At 33.9% G+C, this 21,665-nt stretch overlaps 4 protein-coding genes across 9 annotated transcripts; 2 read left to right on the top strand and 2 right to left on the bottom strand.

Annotated features, from left to right (window-relative positions):
• Nucleotides 1-218: 218 nt before the first annotated feature.
• LOC133688491 (DNA repair protein recA homolog 2, mitochondrial) lies at nucleotides 219-6,760 on the top strand. 6 transcript variants are annotated; one of them, XR_009841164.1, is made up of 9 exons: nucleotides 219-398; nucleotides 602-665; nucleotides 810-1,021; nucleotides 1,410-1,497; nucleotides 2,969-3,141; nucleotides 3,343-3,489; nucleotides 3,597-3,719; nucleotides 4,179-4,715; nucleotides 6,646-6,760. XR_009841164.1 is itself a non-coding variant. In XM_062107988.1 (8 exons), exons 1-8 carry the CDS (start codon nucleotides 339-341, stop codon nucleotides 4,464-4,466), a joined length of 1,146 nt encoding a protein of 381 aa, XP_061963972.1. In that variant the 5' UTR covers nucleotides 219-338; the 3' UTR covers nucleotides 4,467-5,018. The 6 variants fall into 6 exon arrangements, 4 of the variants coding, with proteins under 4 accessions (XP_061963972.1, XP_061963971.1, XP_061963967.1 ...); XR_009841163.1 differs by lacking the exon at nucleotides 6,646-6,760 and adding an exon at nucleotides 5,461-5,878; XM_062107988.1 differs by lacking the exon at nucleotides 6,646-6,760 and having other exon boundaries at nucleotides 605-665; nucleotides 816-1,021; nucleotides 4,179-5,018.
• Nucleotides 6,761-7,708: 948 nt separating this feature from the next.
• Nucleotides 7,709-9,180, top strand: LOC133689218 (glucan endo-1,3-beta-glucosidase, basic isoform-like). Its single transcript, XM_062109008.1, has 2 exons — nucleotides 7,709-7,896; nucleotides 8,024-9,180. Exons 1-2 carry the CDS (start codon nucleotides 7,806-7,808, stop codon nucleotides 8,965-8,967), a joined length of 1,035 nt encoding a protein of 344 aa, XP_061964992.1. The 5' UTR covers nucleotides 7,709-7,805; the 3' UTR covers nucleotides 8,968-9,180.
• A 2,236-nt stretch (nucleotides 9,181-11,416) lies between these two features.
• LOC133687939 (zeatin O-glucosyltransferase-like) lies at nucleotides 11,417-13,045 on the bottom strand. The gene has a single exon (XM_062107294.1). It carries the CDS (start codon nucleotides 12,985-12,987, stop codon nucleotides 11,566-11,568), a length of 1,422 nt encoding a protein of 473 aa, XP_061963278.1. The 5' UTR covers nucleotides 12,988-13,045; the 3' UTR covers nucleotides 11,417-11,565.
• Nucleotides 13,046-18,508: 5,463 nt separating this feature from the next.
• Nucleotides 18,509-20,674, bottom strand: LOC133688082 (RNA-binding protein Y14A-like). The gene is made up of 4 exons (XM_062107470.1): nucleotides 20,426-20,674; nucleotides 19,950-20,086; nucleotides 19,046-19,179; nucleotides 18,509-18,859 (listed from the first exon to the last, which is right to left on the bottom strand). Exons 1-4 carry the CDS (start codon nucleotides 20,634-20,636, stop codon nucleotides 18,811-18,813), a joined length of 531 nt encoding a protein of 176 aa, XP_061963454.1. The 5' UTR covers nucleotides 20,637-20,674; the 3' UTR covers nucleotides 18,509-18,810.
• Between the last annotated feature and the right edge of the window lie 991 nt (nucleotides 20,675-21,665).

Here is a 21,665-nt window from a genome sequence, read left to right as displayed (position 1 = left end):
AAAATTAAAAAAACTAAGAACTAAAAAACAAAATAAAATTCACTATAAAACACTATTACAATCCTTGAAGATCTCTCTGCTATAATAAATTCACTCGTTCATTTAGCTTTTGTAATTAACAAATAATTTAATGCAATTTAATTTTAATTTTATTTAGTTTACTAGGTTTTATGAACAAAAAGATAACAACAGTAGAGAACGGCATACCCGCTTTTTTTTTTTTCTCTAAAAAATAAACGAATAATTTTTTTTAATAAACAATAGTAGCAAGCAGTGGTTAAAATCTGAACAAAATCAAAGAGCCTGGTAAACCCTAAAACCCTAACAAAGGGGCGAAAATGGCACTTTCAATTTGTTTCAATTCCCTGGCAAGATTTCGCCTTTGCACTCTCTCTCAGGTACCCTCACTTCCTATTTCTTTTTTCAATCTTAAAGATTGTAGCTTTATTTGTTTATCACAAGAATGAATTCAATCATATATACTCATGATTTTGTTCAATATCAATGAATTTGCTTTCTTTCACTAATTGAATGTGTTTTTGGAACTGGGTTTTTATTATAATCATTTATATTTTGCTGGTGACAATTTTTTTTTTTTTAGCAGAATGGAAGAAGACATGCGGTTACTTTTATTGGAAGGAATGATCACACTCTTTCTTCCGTAGGTAATCACCTTTTTTTTCTTTCTAATTTCTATTATCTATAAATTCACATGCAGAAATGAATGCGGAAATTATTTGGCTGGAGTTGTGTGAATGATTTGGGTGAAGTTTGAAAATTTAAGAATGATTTCGTACTGCTTGGTGAAGTTTCAGATTTTGAACCTGATGAACTCCATGATGAGGGTGAAGCGAAACAGAAAGATCATGCGCTTCGTTTGGCTCTCACGCAGCTTGCTGGTGAATTTGGTAGAGAGTCTATGCTGTCATTGCAGCGGTTTTTCAGCTCACGAAGAGCTTCTATTATATCAACAGGCTCGTTGAAGCTTGATCTTGCACTTGGAATTGGTGGATTACCGAAGGTGATTGGGTTATATATAATTAGCATGTTTGTCTACCATGTTTGTTCAATCTTATATTCTTTGGATTGTCATAAAGGTTTATGCATTCTATTCCTTTGCTGTGTCAGTTGCTTTTGGGACTTGTTAGTTATTCTTTGATATATGACTCTTACCTCTATGTGGGGGCCATGGTGATGAATCGCTAAGGAACTTAATTATGGCATGCTTATCAGTGCTGAACTCTTGTGATTGTTTGGATGGAAACTGCAGTTGTGAAAATAAATGAAGCTACACATTTAGGATTTGTACATCAATAATGTCTTTTTGATTGTGAACCTTTTAGTTTATCCATGAATTTTGAAAAATCATCAGGACAACGTTGCTTAGAAATCTGCCTTGCACTCTGCAGGGAAGAATGGTTGAAATCTATGGGCAAGAAGCTTCTGGCAAGACAACTATTGCACTTCACATTATCAAGGAAGCTCAAAAGCTTGGAGGTGTGTGCTACTAGATTTTTCATGCTTTCTGTTTTACATTTCATGAAAGTAGGCATGCATGACCTTAACAAGGAAATCAGGTTCTATTGTTAATTGATTATTGCAGTTTGAATATCAGACATGTAACATAGATTACAAGAACGTCAGATTGATTTTAATTGGAGCACTACATAGCAAAATCCATGCTAAATATTTATAGGTTTTGGAACTTTGATATGATTACTTGAGATTTCATTAACCAATTTCAGTTATTAATCCTTGTTAAGAAAGAAAACCGGTCCTTATATTAAGTCATCTTATATCTCTCCATTTCACACACTTTTTCCTTGTTGCCTGTTATTTAATGATCACCGGATTCATTACCTTTGTTCCACTTGGCATAGCCTGTCACCTGTATTTATTTGTATTTTGTAGCATTTTCTATTTCCAGCAAGGCTCTTTAGGAAGGCATAGAGTGACCTTTTTGTCCTTGTCTTTTATTCCCAGCACACAGGAAACGATAGAACTGTTCCATATTTTTGTTTTATATAGGTATCACTGGATTCTACTTTCCTTTTTCTTGCAACTGTGCAACGCACTGTGCACGTAATAACTTGATATAGGTTTATATTGGTTTCAAGTTTTTGTTGGGGATTTTTCATAGTCTGCTGTTAACTTTATCCATGAAAATCTTCAAGTTTGTGTAGAGGGACACTGAACCTAGTTTTATCAGAAAGATTAGTTGATGCTACAGTATGCCAAATTACCTGAATCTTACAGTCAACCCGTAATCCTTTTTGAGTTTTTTCTTCCTTTTCTGAAACTTTTGCTGAAACATTTTCTTAATTACACCGCTGTTTACTGAAAATGTTCTTTTGTGCCAAAATAAATAACTTCAGAGTTTATCTGTGTGATATATGATTACACACCCACACCTAAACTCAAACGAAGCACATGAATAGATAGATATAGTTTCCTTCTGCATATAACACGCAACCACACACTCCCAACACGCCCAAACACATGGATGGATAGATATAGAGATATATAATTGCAGAAAAGGGATAAGATATATTTATGCTTAGGTGATCTGATCCTGCTCGTTTACTTACCACCACCTCCTATAGACTTAAATTGGACAAGCAATAAGCAAATACTCTTTTTCATTATCTTTGGTCGTGGCAGTCTGACAGAGGATGACCAAATAAAAGAGGCAAACTTCTTAGCACACAAAAATTAGTTATGCATATTGCTGTCATACACCAGAAGCTAGCAACATTCTTAGTACTGAAAAATTGGTACGAAGATTCTTTATTTCTAATGATATTTGGCTACTTATTACTAATTTTGATTTTGTTATGTTCTTTTGACCTGTATTTGTCCTTTTTGAGATGTGTTTTTACCCATGTGGCTAAAATAATTATATCCTCTTTAAATCTGGACCATAAAAAGTGTAGGATCATCTTTGCTCATTGAATTGTCTTTTTGTCAGGATATTGTGCATTTCTTGATGTAGAGAATGCAATGGATCATTCACTTGCTAAATCAATGGGCGTAAACACACAAAATCTTCTTATTTCACGTCCAGATTGTGCTGAAAATTTGCTCAGTGTAGTCAACACTCTGACTAAAAGCGGGTCTGTAGATGTGATCGTGGTTGATAGTGTAAGTAATTAATTCTCAAGAGGACAGCTACACCCACATATCTGTGTGTCCATAACCTTGCCCTGTTATCAATGATTATTATAACCTTTTTTGTGGTCGTTTGATTCTTTATAAATTACACTCATAGATTTAGAGTATCCTTCTTTTGCGATCTTATCTCATTCATCATGCTTAATGCTGTTCCATGCATTTTGTTTACAGGTTGCTGCCCTTGTTCCTCAACGTGAGATTGATACTGTGGTGGGAGGCTCCTTTGAAGATATACAATCACGATTAATGACCCAAGCACTTAGGAAGATCAATTATTCATTGTGCCAATCTCGAACTCTTATTATTTTTCTTAATCAGGTTGAGTTCTAGACTTGTAGTTATAGTTTCAAATATTTTGTATGGAAGCTGTAAACAGTAACTTATGGAGGAAATAATATTCACCTGTGGTGAATATTATTTTCCAGGTTAGAACAAGTTTAAAATCAGGACGTGCAGAAGAGGTCACCTGTGGTGGAAATGCCTTGAAATTCTATTCGGCAGTACGTTTGAGAATGATCAGAACAGGACTGCTCAAGACTGGGGACAAGGTATATTCTTTAGTGCAATTGCTAACAATTAAGCTGAATAAATTATAATGGTCAGGTTCCTCAGAGATGTGCTCTTTGCATAAAACCTAATGTGGATATTTGTTTGATTTTTGCTTGAAGTCTGGTGGGGAAGTTTCTAAGCTTTGTAGACAAGTGATAAATTTTTACATGGACAAATAAGATGTTCTTGGCCTATAATGGTCTCAGATTCTGCTTGAATTACCGTACTTTCAGTCATGTTTATCCTTGATCTCGTTTATGTTAATTGATTAATCTGTGCTCCTTGCTTTAATTTCTTGCTTCTTTTCTTTTCTAATTTACCTCTTGTCAGATCATTGCTCATTCTTAAGCTTTTTAACAATCAAAGCTTTTGTTATTAGTTTTCTTGAACTGATTGATTTTGAGTATTTCATGTTCTTGTTTGCTGTTTTATTTTGTTAAATAATGCAATGTATTCAGGTTACTGGTCTTGGGGTGTGTGCACAAGTCGTGAAAAATAAATTGGCTCCTGCCATGACAAAAGCTGAAATTGGGATACAGTTTGGGAGAGGCTTTTGCTTTGAATCTGAAGTCTTGGAATTAGCTTGTGAGCAGAGTCTCATCAAGAAGGAAGGAAGCAGCTATGTCATTGGCAGAGAGGTATTTAGCAGTGAACATGCAGCAGAACAGTATTTAATTGAAAATGAAGGGGTTCTTGATCAAATAGTTGCAAAATTAAGAGGAGAATTACTTCAAAGGAAGATGTGACCGTGGTAGACCCTTGAGAAAATGAATTGCTTAAAGGATGCAGCTAAAATCAAAACATAAGCGGTTCCAAATTGGTTACTATCCCAAGAATTTCAATCATCAGTGGCACTGGAGCTTTATTTGTGAGACAACTGTGCATTCACAGAAGCAATAGTATTGGGTGATCTTTGCTGGTCGGGCAGATGAGATGGTCAACGATAGAAACCATTTCTCCGATAAGAGGCTGACAAGTTATTCTTGGAAGATTATGTAAGCCTAACTCTCCCCCAAAGCCTGTGTTCATCAATGCTTGTATCTTTCTTGCTTTCACTTACTGTGATTAGTTAAAGAATTAGTCAAGTGATTGCAACTAACTAGATTGCAATTTAAGACCAGCCATTCTTCCACTGCAAAGTTGTATAATAGTTATAGACTTTAGTGTGATTTTCTCAGACATGCTTCTTGATTCAGTAGTCTGTACTAGCTTGTCTTTAACATACATCCGCATCCTGCACGAACAACAATGATTTACTCAATCATTTCTTATGTTAATGTAACATTTCATTAGTTTCATTAGTTTCGAGTCAGTTCATAGATTCCTCTTGCTTGAGCCTATCATGATTTGCGCTTGTCATCTAGTCTAGTCTTAGCCTCCATGACCCATTAATAGGTTAAATTCTGTTTTTGCTTAAGACTTTTTGTCAGAGTTTTAAAACCAGGACTGGACCGGCGGGTCGACCCGGGACCGGTCCGGGTGGAGGTAAAAACCCGCTTGGGAGTTGGCCCGGTGAAACCCGGTCGACCCGGGACCCTGTCAAACCCGGGTGAGACCCGGTCTTTTTTTTTTTAATATTAGCAGTCATTAAACGACGTTGTTTTGACCTTTTAAAAGGCCAAAACGGCCAAAAACACAGAAGAAGAACGAAGCAATATTGGGGACAGTTGCAAATCTAATTAAGGAAAGAGGAAATCAGCTCTTTGAAACCTAGCTAAATGATTTTTGGTTTTCTTGAAGCCATAAGAGGTCAAGGAGAGATGGAAAACCAGAGACAGAGAGAGTAATAATTGACTCTAATTTAGATCAAAAGAACCAGCGCCGGTTGCAAGATGCATTGCCTCTAGAGACCCCGTCTGATCCGGATTCTGCCAAGGTGGAGTCTGGTGGTGTGAGCAAAGAAACAGACAAGAAACCAAATGAACATGGCGAAGGAAGCAAGCATTCTTCTAAGCCAACTGAAGTACCTTGGTCACGGTCTTTTTTTCAAGTTTTTTTTTTTGAAGTAATTGTTGATATGTGGTTTTGTGGAATTTGTTCTGGTGTCTCATTGTCATTATCTAATGGATGTGAAATCTAGCGTGGTTGAGACATTTAAGTTCAGAAGCTAAGGTATGCTTGGGTGTTTATGGAAATAGAAAATTTGAGTTTGTAGCCATTATAGGATTTAATAGTCTGGGATTATTTCTATACTTTCCTGAAATGTCATTTATACTATACAGTGGTTGTCTTTGTAAATGTTTATTTGCTTGAATCAAAACAGAACAGTTTAATTTTTGCAACAAAAAAAAGAGTATATATATATGTGTTTTTTTTTTTTTAGTTAATCCATTTGATTCATAACCCGATTACTTGACCAGGTCAATGACAGGGATGAATTTCAAAACTATGATATTATATGATATTAGGTAAAGGGATTTTATTAATTTGGTTAGAAAAAGAATCTGACACATCCAAACGATAATGGGTCACGACTTGCAGGCAATTACCAACTTGAAGAGACATGTCATGTAGCTAGAATACACACATGTAACAAAGACTTTCTTGATGTAAGACTGTAGCTTTGCGTTTTTTACCCTCTTTCTTCTAAGAAATAAAAATTGGAGAAAAAAACACATTCAATGATGTGGATCATAAGCAATTTACTATACATACATGACAATTTGGATGTTCACCATTTGGATGTTATCTACATGACATCAACTAAAATTTTAAAAAGAATTCTCAGAGTTGATCCAACAATCAAGTTAATGGAATCGATGATAGACTATGCTAAGCTTTCAATCTAGTTTAAAAACAAATCTATTCTAACTTACTAGGTTGATTTATCATACCGAGCTGAGTTTAATAACTAACTGTGCTAGTTCAATAAGAGATGAAGAAATTGTATCATAATATTTTTCCTTCTTCTTTTTCTTCCTACAGGCTTTCACGAGTCAACAAACTTTGTCTGCTGTCAATACTGACATCAGGAAATTTGGAAGATGAATTAGATGGTATGGCACGTCATGTAGATTGGAACCACCTCATTCTGCACCAAAAAACGACCAAGATGAAAAAAGGTCTCTCTCAAGCCCCTGGGTTTCTAGAAATGCTCTAATACACTCGCTACTTACAGCACTGCACAGCTAGGGAAGGCAAAGAAAACTCATAGAAGCTTCGTGTACGAGTTCTTGTTCCTGGTGTAGCCATGCCAGGATGGAAAATTGGTTTGGAAATTCTAGCTTTGGTACAGGGGTATGAAGTTATATGAACAAACTAAATATCCCATTTGGAACTAGATTATGAACTGTAGACTTTTATTAGGTTAGAGTCGGAAATTTTACAAGCTTCTAGCTGGTAACTCGAGGAAAAAAATTAACCTTCAAATGAGCCCACACAGAAGAAAATATAAAAGAAACTATTTCTTTTTACACAAGATTAAAGAGAACCTAAGCTTTAACAATCCCAGGTCAATTATTACAGTATCAATTTTATATTCTCTTAAGTGATACCAAACCTAACAACATCTATAGTGTTGTGCTTTCTTGTATAGAACAACCACACGAAGTCAAGAACATTGCCGTGTTGTGCAGGTAAGAAATTGTCAATTTTCCACATGTTACTCCAAGAAATGCTCTTAAATGACATTACACGCTAGATGTCTAACAGCTTATAGTGGCTTTGAAGAATTTAGCTAGTAGAGGATGCAACTTCTAAGACTGTTTATTAGGGCCCCAAAAGGAAAATTAAGAACTCTCAAGACTTTTCATGCATACGGAGAAGGTCCCAAACGACAAGCTGTTAGATTTGCATTGAATGACTCGAGCACTCAGCATTGACAATTTGTGGAAAATAACCATTGCGGAGTCGTCTACAAGTTGCGAATTTGGATTTATAGATTTGAAAGTTCTTAGCAAGACCATGTCTAATCTTTTTTAATAATATCTCAATTGATAGGAATTTGTTGTCATAGATGATGTAGAGCTTCTTTTCCTCTATAAAAAAGGAAGGTAAGGAGTGGAGTTTGGCAAACAAAGCATCAATCTCTCTCTCTCTCTTTAATTTGTAGCTTATTTCAAGTATTACTGTTTCCTTGATAAAGCATGGCTGTATCACATCTAGCTGGCAAAAGCCCTGCCATGCTTTCCATGATGCTGCTCTTTGGGATATTATTAGCTAGCCTAGATACAGCAGGTAGATAGAATCATGTTTTGTGCACAGAAGAACCATGCTATTTACGTATTTTCTATCAAATATTTTAACCAGAGCTGCTTAACATGAGTGATTAACTGGTTACTTACTGATTACTTCGATATTGCAGGTGCCCAGATAGGTGTTTGCTATGGAATGCTTGGTAACTTACCACCACGACCAGAAGTCATAGCTCTCTACAACGAGAGAGGCATTCAAAGAATGCGTCTCTATGATCCAGATCAAGATGCTTTACGAGCCCTTGGAGGCACCAACATTGAGCTCATTCTTGGTATTCTAAATCCTGACCTTCAAGGGATTGCTTCTAGTCAAGACAATGCAAATGCATGGGTGCAAAACAATGTAAGAAACTTTGGCAATGTCAGGTTTCGATACATTGCGGTAGGAAATGAGGTTAAGCCCTCAGATTCATCAGCACAGTTTCTAGTCCCTGCCATGCAAAACATTCGCAATGCACTCGATTCAGCTGGGCTAGGAAGTATCAAAGTTTCAACCGCTATTGATCCTGGGGTCCTAACAGATGATTCCTTCCCTCCCTCAAAAGGCTCTTTCAGGGCAGAATATAGACCACTTCTCGATCCGATCATTCGCTTTTTAGTGGACAAGCAATCTCCATTACTCGTTAACTTGTATCCATACTTCACTTACTCAGGTGACACAGCAGGAAACATCCCCCTTGATTATGCTCTCTTCACAGCTCCATCATCACCAGTCTCTGATCCACCACTCAATTACCAAAACCTTTTTGATGCTATTCTTGACACTATTTACGCTGCTTTGGAGAAATCTGGTGGAGGTTCTTTGGACATTGTGGTATCAGAGAGCGGTTGGCCAACAGCTGGAGGGAAAGGAACATCAGTTGATAACGCAAGAACATATAACAACAACTTGGTTCAACATGTGAAGAAAGGAAGTCCAAAAAGGCCTGGAAAGCCTATAGAAACCTATATTTTTGCCATGTTTGACGAGGTTAACAAAAGCCCAGAATTAGAGAAAAACTGGGGGCTATTTTTTCCAAATAAACAGCCAAAATACCAGATCGATCTCAACTAAAGAGTGCCAAGAAGTTGTGGCTACAGAATAATGATAGTATAGGGCAGGAACACTCCAATTTGTATGGAGTACACTAAATAAGAAGACTGTAATGCACAGAAAAAGGTAAAAACTATGTTTACCTAAATTAATGTAATCTCCAATAATGCTTACAAGACTATTATATGTATATTTATGAAATCCCATGCAATATTAGGGTGATTGTCTCTTCAATTCTTCGTACATGCATAAGGCACTAATTGATGATCATAATCCTGTTCATCTGGGGCAAGTGATGTTGCTGTAAACAGAGATGGATTAAAATTTATTTTTTATATATTTTCAGATTGTTTTATATGTTAATATAAAAATAAAAAAAATTAATTTAATTTGTTTCTAAATAAAAACACTTTAAAATATAACCGCTATCACACTCATAAACACTCCCAAATTTTATTAGACAGCCCATAACAGAACTAATGATGAAGCAGAAGATTAACTGGTCTACTGGTATATAAATCATCATTAATATCTAATCCCATTTTATCAATTAATTAAATTTTGGACTTTGATCAACGTTTATATATAAAATAACCTTCAGATCAGCACCCACCCGTTGGCTGAAGTTATAAGATGCAGAAGATTGAAGCAATCTACAGTAACTATCACAGGATCATAAATATTCTCGTTTTCCTGCAATTCAATTACGTTACACTTCATGTTCATGTTGACACATTGTCAGAGAAGGTTGCAACATTATGTCTTATCTTTTGGTGCTTAGAACATTTCAATTTAAGATTAGACTGCAAGAAAAGTAATTTGTCTTTGATTTACTCGAAAAATAATTTAAGTTTTGTAATGGGCTTTTCTCTATTCTTGGGCCATGGCTTTTTTATGGAGATAATGGGCCAAATAATAATTATTAAGAAAAAAAATCAACGAACCGAACGGTTCTGATTTCTCTCTCCGTTTTAAATTAAAAAAGAAAAAAGAGGCGCCTAATTGGCACGGCGCGCTTTTCATTTTCTTCTCTTCTAATGTAATACCCTCTCACTACCATCCACCGCCACAACAAGCACCATGGCGGCGGCGGAACACGACTGGGACTTCTCATCAGGAGAAGAAAACAGAACTGAGGACGTCAATGATGAAGAAATACTCCACACTTCTACTTCTTTATCAAAATTACAGTTCAGGTAGTGGAATTAATCATATTTAGCAGAACTTGATTGATTGTTTGTTTGTTTGAATTAGGGCTTTTTTGATTAGAAAGACTGGATTTTTCCCCCGGTACGAGTGGTGTTTCAAAAACGCAAAATGGAAGAGTGAGATTGGAATGGCAGAAGTTATTGTAAAGAAAGGCAAATTGTGGATAACTACAGGAATTTGCAAGTTAATAAAATTAAAATAAAGGGTTTTTTCTGTTGTTAGTGTAATAAAGTTTTGTTCTTAATAGTTGTTTTTGTTGAAACATTTCACTTCCTGACAATCCAGTGGTTAGATTTCCAGAAAGATTTTTTTGTATTTTTATATTATTTTAATGTATTGATATAAAAATAATTTTTATAATATATCTTGAAATAAAATGAAAATATATATTTAAAAAAAATTATAAATTATAGATTTTTTTAATTAAAAAAAAAAACAATTCAGTGTGATTTATACAAAACCATACTAAGCACGAGTAACCAAAGTGAATTGAGCTTATAGTTAAAGTAAAACACAGGTTTAACTATAAAAATAAACGAAGTCTAAGTAGGATCGGTAGTTAAATTGATATTAATATTTTATTTTTTATTTAAAGTCCTGGAAATCAAATCTCTTTTTTAAAAAGAAAAAAAAAAGGAAACAGTTCACCCTTTTTTTAAAATGCTAAAACAACAAACTTCATAAATTTTTTGTTGTTCTAAACTCCGTATTTGAAAGTTTACTGGACTTCAACTAATCTGTTTATGTGAGATTAACTCATTAAGATTTAAAACTCTGTGAATGATGATGTACTTAACTTACAAGATTTGAACTCAAGATCTTATTTAAAAGAATAAATTAACGCCGAATCAATCACCGTTGGTAGCAAACGTTAAGGATGTTTAGCAGTATGATTGCGGTTACTTTTTAAAATGATTTTTATTCAGAAATGTATTAAAATAATATTTTTTATTTTAAAAAATTATTTTTTTCAATGATGATGTACTCAATTTACAAGATTCGAACTCAAGACCTTATTTAAAAGAATGAACACCGAACCAACCATTGTTGGTAGCAGACTTTAGAGATATTTAGGAGTATGATTGCGATTGCTTTTTAAAGTAATTTTTATTTGGGAATGCATTAAAATAATATTTTTTATTCAAAAAATTATTTTTAACATCAACATATCAAAATGATCTGAAAACATAAAACAAAATTGAAGAAAAAAATTAAAATAAAATTTTAATTTTTTAAAAAATATTTTTAAAACAAAAAAATACAAACATCGCAATATAATTTAACAGTCCAACGAGTACAATGACTATATTTCATGTGCTTGCCTAGCTGCATTCTATTTCAATGCAGATTGATAATTATTGTTATACATGTGATGGCAAATGAAACCAGCTTAGGACCTCCTTTAAAAAATTAACTAGTGATATGAGCAATGAAGGATTCCATCTCCATACGAGAAACTCCTCCTTCAGCCACGGATCCTCGCACGGATTCCCCCATTTCTGCTGCTCTCTTTCTCATCTCATCCCCTTCTGTCGATGCCATTAGCCTTTTCACTGCACTTTCAACAATATTTGACGTTACAACCGCATCTCTTAGCTCCCATTCCTTAACCACAACTCCAATCTTGAGGATTTTTGTTATTAGAACTGTGTTTCTTGGTTGATCTGAGTGCATAGGCCAAGCAGCAATTGGCACTCCCATGGTAATACTTTCCAAGCAAGAATTCCATCCACAGTGACTCATAAACCCTCCTGTTGCCGGGTGGGCTAAAATCTCTAGCTGGGGTGCCCAGTCTCTCACCACTAGTCCTACCCCATCCACTGAATCCTCGTACCCTTCTGGGAGTTCTGCACTTCTCTCTTCTCCGCTGAAAACATCCCCTTTATCAGCATCTCTTAGTACCCAAACGAAATTTTGTTTGCTTTCTCTCAACCCAATTGCCAGCTCCTTGATTTGTTCATCATCCAAGGCTGTCGTCGTCCCAAACGACACGTAAATGACTGAGTTTCTTGCTTTTTTATCAAGCCAATCCAAGCAAAATTTCTTCTTTTTTGATCTCTCAGGTATTGTCACTGGATTGAAAGGCCCTAGAGCCCAGTGCTTATTGCCTTCCTTGAGTGTTTCTTTCTCAAGAAAATCTATGTATGCACCTTCTACCAGTTTACAAGTGTTGTAAACACAGCCAGAGTTGAATTTTTGGTAATTATTGTATTGACAAGTGACAAAATCTGCAAACTCGGCAGTAAAACACCCTTCAAGAGAAGGAATATCCCGTGGAAACATGTCATTATCCTCTATAATCTTTCCTCGCTGTTTCCATGAATACAAGGAAACAGCAAAAGCAGATACACTATGGAAAATGTAAGACTCTACATTAGGGAGTAAACGAGCTTCTTGAATCACAGACGCCATTAGAGAGTCATGAATTACAATAACCTTTCTTGCTTTGCAAGAAAGTGCACGTAAAAGCATTGAAACGGGCTCTGTGAGATGAGACGAGGCATTGAAAGCAGGTTGCAATTGAGAAGGGAACTTGATTTTGGCATTTGGATTGGGAGGAGGGCAACGAAAAGGAGGGATCTCAATATCATGGAAATGGATATTCGCGGCGGCGTCTGGATCCCAACCGTGCACTCGCTGCTTGGCCTGACGATTGTGGGTGGTGGCGCCAACATAGCGGACCGGGATGTTATAGGATAGGATGAGCCTGGAGAGTTGGAGGAGCTGGTTGAGATGGCCTTGTGCTGGAAAGGGCACCATGACCACAACAACTTGTGCTTGTTTAGTTATGCCATGGCTTGGTTGGTGCTGCTGTCGGTTTGCCATAGCCATAGAATAGAGGATGGATATGTTTGGAATGGCGAGCTCTGAATATAAGACTTTATGGGTGGTTTTGTGTGGGGGGATGGGTTATATATATGGGTTATATATATATATATATATATATATATATATGTGGAATTGATGACTCCTTGCCGTCTTCACTGAAGGTTGTTGTCACTTGTCAGTTGATAATTAAGGGAGAAACGTCGTGCTTTTGTAGTCGAAACTTTCGAAACTTGGGATGAAACTAAAATAATGAATAATAATAAATATAAAAATAAAATAAAAATATTATTCTCTTCAAATAGAGAAAAATCCTAGAAAAAAACATAAAAAAAGATTAAAAAATAAAATTAACTAAAAAAACTATTTATTTTTTCAAAATATTTTTATCTTGAGAGTTAACTTATCAAATATATAATCTGACTATTAAACCAAATCATATATAAATCTCATAATTATAATATTAATAGATTATTATGTTTGGTTTTCTCAACATCTCCCCGGCCGTCCCCGGGATAGACTAATTAAGCTCTAGTAATATCATAGCACCTAGCACTCCATATCACACCAAGTCTTGTTACGTACGTATGAGATTTTTTTCATATCATATAAAAGTTTTTAAATATCTTAATATTATATGGTACATACTTTTACTATTTAATTCTCTTTCATTATATATATATATATATATATATTGTGTGTGTGTGTGTTCATTTTAAATGCGGTTTTTTTCTTTCCTCTGATAAATAAATAAAAAAGTCAGAGGTACTTAATTATATTTTAACTATTATACTGATATATATATATATATATATATATATATATATATATATTTTGTCTGAACGAATCAGCAATACAAATTTTAAATAATTGTACTAATTAATTTACAATCTACTATTCCAAATTAAGGTGGATACTCTCTATGTCTATCTAGTGCTAAACAACAAGAAGAACAGCAACAAAATCCTAGATCGATATGATAATGATATTTAAACTTTTGAATTTTTATATATTTCATATTCATTCTTCTAGATTTTTTCTCCAATTATTTGGAATAAAACTAGCAAACAGATGGCGTACGTCTAGGTTGCTCTACACTGTTTGATGTTTTTGTCGCTATAGAAAACAACAATATTATGTATTTATTAATTTCAGATAATGAGAAAGCCGGTGGCCGTGTGTTCTGATCAGTGTAATTCTTATTGGATTGACATTCAGCTACTTGCTCAGCCGAATTCAGGTCACCATTGAATGGAGGCGTGAGCTAGTTCCGTTCAATTATTGCATGTGGGACACCCTTATCCAATGCAGGAACATCACTTTGCTAACTTCGATCGTTTTTCTTCATCTTTATCCATTGGTTTCGTAGGGGTCGTCAACTTACAACTTACGTGCTGTATGATCTCAATAAATAATATAAATTTTATTTTCTAATTCAAGTTATTAGATTAAAATAGTTTTTTATATAATATTAGAGTTTTAATGATTAAGTTGTATAAATTCAAATTTTATTATTTTTATTTATTTAATAAAATTAAATATAGATAATATAGACTTATAAAACTTAATTTCAAGTTTATAGAATTTTTACTAGAAATGATACCAAAGTCAAACGATCAGGGATAAACCAAAAGCTTGAGTGTTCTGGTTGGTTTCTTCTTTACTAAATAAATGTAAGCACTGCAAGGGAAGAATTAAAAGAATCTCTATTCTTTGATAATGGCGACCTTTCCAACCTCTTTTTTTCTCTCTCTCTTTTTCATAAATATTTCTTTAATTTAGTTTTACAAAAAAAAAAAAGGTAATTATATTCATCTCCCTGAATAAAGTCGTCCATACTAAATTCATTTAAATTTCATACTGAAACATTGTCCAACAAAATCTTAATTAAATTTCATTTTTATTTTGATATCAAATATGCCATGCAGTAAATAATTTTTGAGAATTTAAATTATCAGTTTGAAGGACAAGGTGTCGCCGAGTTCCATCGAATTTTATAGAAGAGTCTTTTATATACCCGGTTTGAATAGTCAACCTGAACCATTGAATAGTAGAGTCAATGAGTTTTTGTGTGTGTTTGGTATTGCGGTAGCTGTTGCGGTTGTAGTTTGAAAAAAATTGTTTTATAAAAAGTACTTTTAGTTGAGATTAGTTTGAAAAAATAGGTGTTTGGTTAAAACTGTAGTTGGAATTGAGGTTGAACAAAAAGTAGTTTAATGTGTTTGGTTAAGAATGCTTTTGAAATTGAGGTTATAAAATAATTTAAAAAATTATATATTAATACTGATGGTTTTTAATTTAAATGTTATAAATTTAACTATTGCTATTATATCATAAAATAAATAATATTTTATATAAAATATTTTTTATTATTCCATTATAATATCTACAATTCCATCACATATGAAATACATCCGACAAAGACTACAGTTTTTTTGGTTTCTTAAGCACGCAACAACATCAAGTAAAATATAATCAGGAACAAAACTGAAATTGCGATCAAATTCTGCAAATGCTACGTTATCAAGCGATCTTTTTTCAATTTATGTAGTTTCATTGAATAATATTAAACACTAGTTTTTTGAATAAAATACAATTAAAAAATAAAAAATAATTTTTATTTTTTGTTTTACTAGATCAAACCTATGTAAATACATTTTAAATTTTAGACCGGAACTGGTTCGGCAGGAATAGTAGCTGCACTATTCTTGCTAATTAATTAGCAGGATGTGCGCATGCAGTCTTTCAGGCAGGAACGCGACGCGAGAAGCAGATAATTTCTGCTTCAACAAAACAACGTTTTGAACGCAATTAATGGTGGGGTCCACGTACAAAAACCACGGTTGATTTCATAACCAAACACTATATTTTCACTGTTATATAACAAACGCAGGTGTAAACGCTTAGACAAACAGACCCAATTATTCGGCTGACGTGTGGGGTCCAGTTTAATAATACGAAACTTAGAAAAAGCTAAGAAAGGTGATCCTTCCATGGAGGACACGACACGTCTTGTCAAAGGAAGAGCTAAAAGAGACACACATGTCTTAAAGGAGGGAGCCACCACTTTGACAAAAAAGCACGTGCACGAAAACGACAAGTTAACAAAGGCATTTATGTTCGGTGACAACTAGCTCCACATAGTGGACAAGTGTCTTCTTCTTAGCGCGCGATGTATTTTACTTAAAATTATATTAAAATAATAATTTTAAAATTTTAAAATTTATTCATATTATTAAAACATTAGTGGAGAAGTTAACAAAGGTATTTATGTAATCTGAAAGGTGTAGTTTAATTGATCAGATTTTAAATACGTTTTCTAGAGGTTACTAGTTCGAATTTCACAAATCTCAGGATCACTAGAGTCTTACATAATCGTTAACTTCAAGACTTGTGAGATTAGTCAAGATGCGTGCAAAAGAGCCAAAAGAGACACACATGTCTTAAAGGAGGGAGTCACCACTTTGACAACGAAGCACGTGCACGAAAACGACAAGTTAACAAAGGCATTTATGTTCGGTAGCAACTAGCTCCACATGGATAAGTGTCTTCTTATCATCATGTTTTCTACTCAAGAATATATTAAAATAATATTTTTAAAATTTTAAAATTTATTCATATTATTAAAACATTAGTGGACAAGTTAACAAAGGTATTTATGTAATCTTGAAGGGTGTAATTTAATTGATCAGATTTTAAATATGTTTTCTAGAGGTCACTAGTTCAGGTCATTAGTTCGAGTCTCACAAACCCCAGAATCATTGGAGTCTTACATGATCGTTAACTTCAAGGCTCGTGAGATTAGTCGAAATACGCGCAAAATGATCCGAATATCCATGGTAATAAAAAAAACAAAGGCATTTATGTTTGGTAATAACTAGCTACCTATAGTGGACACGTGTCTTTTTATAAAGTGTTTTTTTTATTTATGAATGTTTTGAAATAATATTTTTTTAGTTTTTTAGAATTTATTTTTAATTTTAAGACAAAAAATCATATAAAAATTAAAAAAAATAATTAAAAAAATCAGGAATTTTTAAAAACAATGTCCAACCATAATGGGAAAAAAGAGAGAGAGAGGGAGAGGAGGCTCGATGCAGCTGACATAAGCTAGGGTGGCAGTGAAGCAACAATTGTGCATGGACTTTTTTAAAAGCAATGTTTAGAAGACACAAGGCAAATTGGAAAGGGAGACGGCTCCGCCTAGAGGAGCAATATGCCGAGTTCTTTCGTCCAAATCACGTACTTGTTGGGCTGAAAAAGCTGAAATGTGTTGGAAAGAAAACTTTACAACTAGGCATCCATTCAAAGCTGTGCAGGAGGAGAGGATTCTTTATTTCTGCTCTTGATTGATTAGGTCATGGATGGGTAAATTGGCGTCTTGGTCAGCCGGCAAAGGAGGGCATTATGACCTTTGTCTCATAGCAAAGGATTTTTTTGAGAGTTTTTTTTATTTGAAACATATCATAATAATATTTTTTATTTTAAAAATTTTATTTTTAATATCAATCCAAAAATTTAATTTCAATAAAAAAATTCAAGATTTTTAAAAACACTATTTTTAACTGGAAAAAAAAACTCATTACAAGACAGGGAGGAACTGGTAGCTTAGAAATATGAAAAAATATTTTCATTCTCTTTTTCTTTTATTTTCTTATCTCATTTTTCCTTTAGGATTTTTTTCAAAAATCTAGAATAATAAGAAAAATACTATTTATTGTTTAAAAATAAAATAAGATGATTATTTTCTTATTATTTATCCATGCATTCTCAAATAGATGAGCTGAGGGATACTCTTCTGATGGGTTTTGATCTTGGGTTGTGGCTGTTCTATGGGCTGGAAAGAACCCGTGTGTCCTCAATTGCTGGCTTTGTGCCCTGCTTTAGCTAGGCCTGAAGGCCTTCTGTGTCCTTGGGCTTTTATCCGTGTAATCTGGTTTTGGGTCTCATGAAAATGTCGATTGCTAGGTATCTTATGAACGGGAACTGGAAGGTAACAATTAACAGGTACTTTTTTTTTTATCTTCAGAATCGGCTGGACTCCATTGTTGCTCGGTAAACACGAGATTTCACGATGGTTTTCCACATAAATAGACAACCGGTTTTCTACTTGTTCTGCAGAATGCAAACCCACACCGTATTCTAATTCTAATATGTATATATATATTATTAACATGAATGTGTGGATGAGCTTACGCGTACCTCGATTAATCCTACGGATTTTGAAATTAACAACTATATAAGTCTCCAATGACCTGATACTTGTGAAACTCGAAATGGTAATCTCTAATAAGCAAACCTAAGCCCTAAAGTTAATATCTAATTTTAATATTTACTGTATACAATCATATCCAGCATAAAAGATCAGGCTAAATGGAATGTCAAACCAAATTTCATGCCCACCCATAAACTGAACTATAAAATTTAGGTCATAGGACTAAGTGGGTCTAAGCTGCTCTGGATATCAGGGGCTGAAAAGAAACATTAACCTTTCTTTAAAAAAAAAAAAAAACACAAGGAATTTTAAAAAATAAAATAAAAAATATGTTTAGTGAAACATTTTGAAACGTAATATCTGTCATATTCTGAAACTGGTACCGAATCTAGTGAGGATTTTCAAGTTTCAACTCCAGAATAAAGGTAACATGAATCAATATTCAATCTGATTCAATACTTTTATTGACAAGCTAACATGAAATCCTGGGCTCGTTTATGAAATTGAGATTTTGAAACTAGAAGACATGTTGATGGATAGCATATTAACATCCCTGTGAGAGTATGGACACGGGACACCCCATCCCCCCTCAACATAGTGCCTGTCTTCCGGTGCTAAGCTAGGTGTCTCCTTGGGCTCCTTGAACGGTGTGTGTCAAATGATCTGGCAGGGGAGGAAAGTAACAATTAAATCATCAACTTTCGACCACATCCTTGGAACAGAAAAGGTAAATCTGCTATGATTTTTTCAAGGCCAAAAGAGAGCTTTTTTCAAGCTGAGAAAGGGTTACAGGTTAGGCTAACACCAAATATAGCTATAGCATATGATAATTCATGAAAACAAGCAGACCTCCTCCCTTCGAAGGGACCAGTGCTGAAAGCCCAGTCAACAGAGATGATCCGAAAGAAGAGTTTAGTCCCATTCATTCCAGATATAGCAGCTTGAGCTTCCATAAAGTTCTCATATTCTATCAGAGCATACCCCTGAACAAAGAATTTACCTTTTCAATATCTACAAGTAGAAACATCCCAACATATTATTTACAAAACCTGCGAAATAATTTATCAAGGAGTGAAGCATATTCAACAAATTCTCCAATCACCACTATTCTCTAATGTTTTTCAAGGGTTTATTCTTGATACTTCACACATAGCAAGTCCTATCAGAATAAAGATATCCAATTCCCAAGTTGCAAATCCATCGGCAACAAATGCAAGGATCCCCTACTTGGTAACATTAATCATAACCAATATTCATAAATATTAAGCACTCCCAGGATCCACAATTATAAAAATTTTAATCTTGGTCACACGCGCAATAATAATCTTCCACCAATTTTTATATCCACCTACATGTCTCAAACCTATAAAAATCAAACTCAATTTAGAGTTGACTTGAACCAAGACTTGGGTTGTATGTTGGATAGATAGATCTATAGATCAACCTAAGCTATGATGTTTAAAAAAAAACAAAAACAAAACTCAAAATAACCTCATTTTGGTTTAAGATAAAAGGTTTGAAGTAAAACCTAGTGGATCCGGCTCCGGATCAGCAAATCACCAGGTTCATTTGCTTGACTTGATGGAGTTTTATAACTAAGTATAACAGACACAACAAACACTTTCTACTAGAAATAAAAAAAACTTCAAAAAATTAACAACACATTATCAAACTCCTAAACTCTCTACCAGACATTGCCGCACTCATAAATTGAACTTAAATATTTTATTTTCAATTGGTTAATAATAATTACCTTAAGAAATCCGGTGCGGCGATCAAGATTGAGATGCAAGTTGTTGATGTGGCCATAAGCACCAAATAGAGTGAGAATATCATCTTCTTGTGCTTCTTCATGCACTCCACTCAACAAAACACTCCAACCCTCTACAGCTACATCATTTACATTAATAATTGAATATTGAAATAGATAAATAAAACAATAACAAAATTAACAAATATCTTCCATCTTTCTAATTACTTTATTACGGTCTGTTAATTTGGAATCATTCCTGGTTAATATGTGCAAATCTCATCATTTTAGTTTCTCTTTTGTGCTATGCCAAAGAAGCAAAAACCCTAGGCCTTAGGCCTTGTTTGGTTGTTTTCCATAAAAAAAAAAAAAAACCCTTAAAAATCTTATATCCCTGATTGATTAAAAAAGAAAAACTCGCATTCAAAATCGTATAACGTAAATTTTTAGCACGGCTTAAGGATAGAGGAAATACTGACAGCGAAGAGGGGTGAAGAGTTGAAGGACATTTCGGTCATTCCCACCCTCTTCCTCTTCTTCTTCGTCATGGAGTAGTGTCTGTTGCCTTGATTCTCCTCGTCCTCCGAGTCTGAGACCTCTGCCTTTGCGCATTTCTCTTCCTCTTCCTCTTGGCTGTTCCGTCATCACGACGTCGCCGTTGTCTTCGTCTACCATGACTCTGCCTCTCATTCTCTCTCTCTGAGACTTTTTTTTTGGCGACGCAGTGATTGGTGAGGAGGCAGTATTTGTTGTAACAGTACAGTACAGTTTTTTGTTGCGTGACCAGGAAGTTCCCGCCAGTTGTTATTGTTCGATCTGTTTGGTCATTCGATTAACTTTATCCTACACACGCAGATGATATGTTATTCTCGCACCAGGTTATAAATATCTTCTTCCTATAATGTTGTACAGACAATTTTTATTTTTTTTACCATCTCATGTGTTATTTATATTCTTACAGATTAGATAATCTCGTATTCTTACAGTCATTTATTACAAATTAGATAATATTTGGGAGTGTGATATTTATTTTTTTATTTAAAAATATATTAAAATAATATTTTTTATTTTTAATATCAATATATTAAAACAATAAAAAAACACTAAAAAATTCTTAATTTAAAACTAAAAAATTTAAAAACATGATTGAACTGGATTACCTAACAATATCTAAATTGAATAATACTAACACAAAAAAACACTGAGAACTTGTTTGTTTTTGTATTTCAAAAACATTTTTTAACAAATTTGAGTCTTTTATATTTTTTTTTATTTGGTTCAAATTAGTTTTTTAAACCTTTTAACAATACCTAATTTATTTATTTATTTTTTCAAAAACATTTTAAAAAAAATTAATATTAAAAAACTAAAATAAAAAAATAGATTAATTAAAAAAAACTATAATTAAATTCATAGCGAAAGATTGATTCCTTTTTGTTATGGTTAATAAGGGTGAAAGTGCTCGTGAGACGTCAAAATACCACTATCGCAAGTGATTAAGGTCAACGAGTAATCACAAATCACAATCATTGTTATAATACCAGGCTTAAGTTACAGCTTGGATAAATAGACTCGGATCACCCAAAAGAAAGTTGTTTAAATAACATCATTAAAGAAAAATAAAAAAATCAAACTCAGATCCCCAAGTCAACATATCCCTCTCAGGTTGTGGCTAAGATTAATAACACAATTTACATCCTGTTTGTTTCTGCGTTTCAA

This window comes from Populus nigra, chromosome 3 (genome assembly GCF_951802175.1).
Source record: "Populus nigra chromosome 3, ddPopNigr1.1, whole genome shotgun sequence".
Taxonomy (NCBI): domain Eukaryota; kingdom Viridiplantae; phylum Streptophyta; class Magnoliopsida; order Malpighiales; family Salicaceae; genus Populus; species Populus nigra.
Note: the sequence above shows the minus strand (reverse complement) of the source record. Positions and strands in the feature narration are given on the sequence as shown.